The sequence below is a fragment of the Chlorella variabilis genome (genome assembly GCF_000147415.1).
Source record: "Chlorella variabilis unplaced genomic scaffold CHLNCscaffold_31, whole genome shotgun sequence".
In the NCBI taxonomy this organism is placed as follows: Eukaryota; Viridiplantae; Chlorophyta; class Trebouxiophyceae; order Chlorellales; family Chlorellaceae; genus Chlorella; species Chlorella variabilis.
The window spans coordinates 29537-36031 of record NW_005435057.1 but is presented as its reverse complement, the minus strand read 5'-3'; the positions used below and the strand labels follow the sequence as shown (position 1 = coordinate 36031).

The 6495-nt window shown below is 58.1% G+C and overlaps 1 protein-coding gene across 1 annotated transcript in view; it reads left to right on the top strand.

Annotated features, from left to right (window-relative positions):
- Window positions 1–3223, top strand: part of CHLNCDRAFT_55168 (hypothetical protein) — a gene marked incomplete at both ends in the record, with an annotated part of 5215 nt that extends 1992 nt beyond the window's left edge. Inside the window, 2 exons of the mRNA XM_005843385.1 lie at window positions 2318–3105; window positions 3220–3223. Of these exons, the coding sequence (XP_005843447.1) occupies window positions 2318–3105; window positions 3220–3223 (792 nt within the window). The remainder of the gene's footprint in view (window positions 1–2317; window positions 3106–3219) is intronic.
- Between the last annotated feature and the right edge of the window lie 3272 nt (window positions 3224–6495).

Genomic DNA, 6495 nt, shown 5'->3' with positions numbered 1-6495 from the left:
CCCCCCCCCCCCCCCCCCCATCCCCAGCGCACCTCGACCGTCAGGGCCCAGTACTGAATTGTCTGCTCGCTCTCTTGCTCCAACCACTTTCGAAACAACTCGTATGTGAACCCAGAACTGTAAATCTCAATCACTACAAAAATTAGGACGGGGTGAGTGACATCTGGACCTGCAAACTCTCTACCGCCAATGACAGCTCAGGGCAGGAATTTCTGGCTGTTCTGGCGTGGTTACTCACTGGCCCCTCCATGACGCATAAAGTAGGCGTTGGTCATACCAGCGCCATGCCTGCCGATGAGGAGGTCAGCGCCCCTCACGGCTACATGAAGGAGCCAAGCCACATGCCTTGGGGATCCAGCTGCGCTAGCAATACCATGGCGTACCCCTCAACCCAAACTTACCTGCAATGTTAGACAGCAAATCGTCATTCAACTGCCATTTTGCGCAGGCCGCAGTGTAGATAAGGCCTGTCTCAGGCTCCGTGTACGTCCAGCGCCGACATTCCTCGAGCAGTGCATCCATGTTGATGATCTGCACATGTGATTCAAGCTAGGTTATTGAATCAAAAGATGGCGAACTGTTGTTTGTTTTTGGAGCTGGGTCAGTCTCACCTGACGAACTGCTGGCTTTGCAGGGCGACTGAAGAAGAGTACTCGTAATGCTCTTCCAGACGAAGTGAGGGGTGGGGCGTTGCGGTACTTCACTAAGGCACTGGGGATGCATGCATTGTAGTGCTGCACTATGTGACTCGCTGTCTGTAGCACATTGATCGATTCCTCCGATCTGCTACCCGCGCACACCAGCATTTGATCATAGCATCGGGCACTGCATTGGCTGCCCAGTGCAGCATCGTGCCTCGAACTGAAGCTGCACATGCAGATTAAGAGTTGAGGGTAGCCAGCCACATAGTAACTAGCAGGGGTTGTTTCCTCTTTACTCACTCTGCCAGTGTTTGAACCGGACAGGCCTGGGCCAGCGGGCCCACCAGCGACTGCCAGAATTTTGGGAGGGCCAGGCCGTATTCTGTGCGCACAACAAGAGCTACGCGATCTGACCAGGTTAGATTCCGGTTGAACAAGTGAGCAAATAGCCACGTTGCACTGTTTCCAAAAGTATGGCCTGCACACACACCATCGTACGCATGTGGAAGATGCACTCCACACGTTCCACATGTGGACAAGCAGCAGCAGCACCCACTGAAGTTAATGGCCCATTCTGGAGAGAACAGCAATGGCACCAGGCCGCGTTCAAACTGCGGATGCCGCAGGTCGGGCGTGGGCTCCAGGCCGCCTGCCACTCGAAACATCAAGGGCGGGAGTGTGCCTGCCTTCTCCTCCTGCACGCAGTCCGTCAACATGTGATGGAGGTTCGGCAGTTGCGGCATTCATGTCGCGCTGGACTGACTGACTAACTGACCCATATATCGCCGTTCCCAGACGAATTCCGGGATGTGTATCGTGTGTAGTACATTTCGGGCGAATGGGTGGGCAGTGGCCAAAACTCCCGCGATTCGGGATGATACCGCGGATCCATGAGCACCACCTGTTGCTGGTCGACGCAAACACTCCTCAGATGCGTACAGCCCGGTGGAATCTCGTCCGATGGGATCGGTGGCACAGTGGTGTAGCTGCCACGGCCGCCGCTGCGGCTGCATTGGTGGCCCAGAACTGCATTTCATTTCGAAAGCACCAATGAGCCATACGGCATATTCACTTCTGCACAGCAATGCTGTCCGATACCGTCGTTGAAGATGTGAGAGGGTGAGGCGAGCGTTGCCGGTGAAGTCTGAAACACAAAAATGATGGCCGCCGTCGCTGCCAGGAGCAGCAACATGCCATGGTTGTGCTTTGGGTGGGCCATTGTGCCAAGGCAGATGAAAGAGCATGACGCTTGAGATGTCGCCATCAACAATCTGCTCCCAGGAAGAAACACAAGTTCACACATTCCAAGAAACAATGAATACGCATGTCTTACGGATAATATCGTTTGCAATAATATCGTTTGCACTCCTTTCGCCACCGACATAGAGAAATATGTGGCGATTGAGTATTGCCACACTGGGAGCGGTCATGTGCACCGCTGCGTTCCTGGGCGGGGCTAGGCAATGTGCTGGCGGCTTAGGACGTGCACCTGCACTGCCGGCAGGCCTTTGCCTCGGCGGCATCGTATCGGGCGGAGGCTGGGTGGCGCGCGATGCACCTGCTGCGTCGCCGCCTGGCCGAGAATGGGTTGCAGGACCCCCTGCTCAGCATGCGTGCGTTCAAGTCTTTTAAAAGTCCACAAATTTGTCCTGCCGACGTTGTCGTACGGGGCAGAGATCTGGGCTCCGCAGCTGATTCTGCAGGGCAGGACGGCATGCGAGCGGGTACAGCTGGAGTACCTGCGAGGGCTGCTGGGTGTGCGGGACAGCACCCCAGCCCTCACTGTGCTGGCAGAGACGGGGCAGCTGCCGCTGCCCGCCTACTGGACCTTGCAGGTTGCACGCTTTGTGAGCAACCTGCAGGCTATGGGCGGCGAGCGGGTCGCCCGTCTTGCCATGCTGGATAGCGTTGCGCTGGCTGCCGACACGGACACAGGGCTGCCACTGGCCCGGCAGCCCTGGGCAGCGCAGGTTAGCCGCGTTCTCGCGGCGGCCGGCGCCCCCTGCGACTTGACTGCTGACGAGGGGGTTGCCATACCTGAATTGGCGGAAGCGCTCCTGGAGCGCCATGTTGCCTCGTACACGCATGCATCCGTGAAGGTGCAGCGGTACATTGAGGACGTCTGGGGGGGCAGCATCTCTGCGGAGGCCTACACGCCTGCGTCGTTCCTGTGCGATGTGCCCGAGCGCCGGCGCCGGGTGCGCCTGGCGCAGTGGCGCACGGGGTCGCACTGGATGGCTGAGGAGACAGGCCGGTGGCAGCGGCTGGACCGCACCCAGCGCCCATGCCCCCACTGCCAGGCCCCTCTAGAGGACGTACGCCACGCAGTGTATGACTGCCCCCTATACGCTGGGCTGAGGGAGGAGTATGCTGAGCTCTTCCACAGTCCCGGCCACGCCTTGCCCTCCCTGGCCGCCTTCCTCGGCCAGGCCAGGCAGGGCCGGCTGGCCCGGTTTGCCGACCGGTGCCATGAGGAGCATGCTGCTGCCCTGGCACAGTGACTCCCCCGGTTCCCTTGAGTAGGGCCCAGGCATCTTTTGCCCGGCCTTGGCTCCCGACCCACCCCCTCCCCCCGCAGGTAAGAGCAGCGTCAGCGTCAGCAAGCAGCGGTCAGCGGCACCCCCACCACCCCCACCACCACCTCACACACTCACTGGCCATTGCGCGATGGTACGCCGGCATGCTGGCATGGGAACGCCAAGCCCGGCACAGTAGCGGCGGCTGATTGAGTAATGGCACAGCCGACCGCCGCGGCAGGCCACTTTGCACTCCTGCCTGCAATGCATGCACCCTTACATGTGCAGCCTTCTGGTATTTTCATGTGCCTGGGAGATGTGCGGGCATGGGGGCCCATGTGCCCCATGCCATTTGAGTGCCCGGCGGCGGCGCTGCCTGCCGCCGGGAGCCCGCACCAGCATCGGCACCCGTCGGCCTGGCAGGCCTAAGCTGCTAAGGATCCCCACGTCCCCCACCACGTTGTGGGGGTTGTGTGTCCGGCAGGACGGGGAGCGGGGCCAGGGTGGGGTGACCCTGGGACGCTCAGCTGGGGGGAGGGTGGTCGGAGCCATGGAGAGGGTGCTCCATGGTCCACCCCCTCTCTTGATGCCCCTTGATCACGTGTGCCCCCTGCCCAAGGTCTGCTCACGCGGCCTATCATAGCGGGGTGACTGTAACACCTAACACCTTCACCTGACAGTGCTGGGCTCGATCGGTTGATGCTGCGTGCTATGTGCGAGAAGCCGCGTCAAGTGGCGTTGCTTCCTGCCATCCCCTGCAATGGAGGCTGCCAGAAACAGAGGCTGCGCACATGGAGTGCGCACCAGGTAGCCTGGCCTGGGCAAAGAATGGCCGAGCACCTGCCGGGCTGGGCCGCCCACGACTGCCGGGCAGGGGTTTAGTGCCCGTGGCTGCTGGATTGGAGCAATGGCTGCATAAACCACCAAACTTTTGAAACTGATTGGTTACACTCAATATGGGAAGTGAATGCTCAGGCCCACCGGGTGCGTAACTGAGAGGAGCGACTTATGCAAGACGAAAGCAAGACGAAAGGAGAGAGGGGGATAAAATGTGACGGGGTGCGGGGGACTTGTTTGCAATTGTGTTAACGGTGCCCGCGCTGCAGCCGATCGAGTTCAGCAGTATGCGGCAAGAGCAATGCCCGCGTCGCCGGTTTGAATCTCAACAAGTTGATATCTGTGGCCGGATCGGCCCGTTGCATCCACCAGCCTTGAGGATCCCATTCCTCCTCCACCATCTGGGTCACGTTGACCGGCCTGAAAAGAGAGCGGCCAGAAATTGTCTGAGGCCAAGCTTCCCAAAATCAACCTTCATTGGTGCTGCCGCATACCACCTGTCAAATTCCGTGTGTGCATAGGAGTGGAGTTTCAACATGACGTTATCTGGAGATAGGAAGTAAGTTGCGTGGATGCCGGCGTCATCGATTTCTACCAAGTTCTGCAAGATGACATGCATATGTAATGTTTGCACAACGTGGCACTGCTCACCACTGCAGAACACCTACTACGGCTGTGTATCTCCCACCTTTGCATCCAGACAACTGTCCGTCTTGTACTCAGAACGAATACTTTGAAATGTACAAGTCTGCCTGGCAGAGTATCGAAACAGCTTTGCGCGATCATGTAAAACTTTGCAACACGGGTATCCGTCTTTCCTGCGATCCTGCAAGAGGAAACAAGCTTTGCAAAGTAAGTAAATGGTCAAGATGCCATCTGGGTGGGCATTGTAATACGCACCGGTCCCACTACCATATGGGACAATGAGAAAGAATACGCTTGCATGCGCAGATCGACCACGGGGATGGCCACGCCGTCTGCAGGCAACCCATTTTCTAGGATGTTTCTGGCGGTCAGGAGAGCTGCTGCGTTAGGCAGCTCGTCGGTGTCGCTCTGAAAAATGATGTCATCGGGCTGGACATCGAGCCTGTCTGCCACTTGGTGGAATGCTAGCTGCAGCGTACCAGAGACGATTCGTTGCAACTACGCATGGTTGCCGGTTTTGAGCTGAAATGGCTCACCCTGCTTTGAAACTCGCGATGCCATGCCGCATCCTCCAAGTCCGGGTCTGTCATATCTTGCTCGATCACAATGTGCACTATCTTGCCGGCAAATGAAGCAAAACGGCGACACATAGCATCTCGGAAGTGCAATGGTTTGGGGTCCCCACGGAAGGTGAATGGCGCCTCTATGATGACAAACATGTCTGCAAGCATTGTGTGATGCACATGGTGAGTGACGCATGCAGCTTTGGGGAATCGCTATTGGGAATTACCCACGACATCATATGTCTCCAGGAATCTGGCGTGCAGCAAGTCCTCCTCATTGTTATATATCAGAAGGGAGATCAACTACAACATGCACATGAGTATTAGTTGGGGGCATCCAACGTGAGACACCCCGAGAAACTCACCCACCTTGCCGTCTCTGGAGTTTTGCTCTTTTGTGGAAGTGCTGCTGACGCGCTCACATTGTGTGTGAGTGACGGAAGTAGTGTTGCCGGCAACAGCTAAAGGTAAAGGTAAAGGTGGGGAAGAGCCTCCACAGGCTTAACTTCCCGGTTTTAACGTCTAGCTTTAGACCATTATTTGATCTGCCCGACGCGCCAAGTGCAGTACCCCCCACTAGTAGTGAATGGGTCCCGGGGAGGCCTGTGCCGAAGCCTTGGCGATTCTATTAGGCGTTCCCGAAGGAATTGGCTTGGATTGGCGCTGAGCCGGTCAGCTATGCCGCGTTTGTCCTCACAAAGTTTCGACATGGGAGGAATCGAACCTGTGCCCTCTCGGAGGGTTTAGACACTAGCTCCAGCGCCTTCAAAGAAGGCCTTTCTTAGCCGCGGAGAGCTACACTGGTGTATGCACAATCGGTGTGCTTTGCTTGTTCGACAACCCCAACGCACGCACCAAATGGGTTGGAGAGCAAAAGTGCTGCAGTCTGTCTGTGTTACAGTCACCCCGCTATGATAGGCCGCGTGAGCAGACCTTGGGCAGGGGGCACACGTGATCAAGGGGCATCAAGAGAGGGGGTGGACCATGGAGCACCCTCTCCATGGCTCCGACCACCCTCCCCCCAGCTGAGCGTCCCAGGGTCACCCCACCCTGGCCCCGCTCCCCGTCCTGCCGGACACGCAACCCCCACAACGTGGTGGGGGACGTGGGGATCCTTAGCAGCTTAGGCCTGCCAGGCCGACGGGTGCCGATGCTGGTGCGGGCTCCCGGCGGCAGGCAGCGCCGCCGCCGGGCACTCAAATGGCATGGGGCACATGGGCCCCCATGCCCGCACATCTCCCAGGCACATGAAAATACCAGAAAGCTGCACATGTAAGGGTGCATGCATTGCAG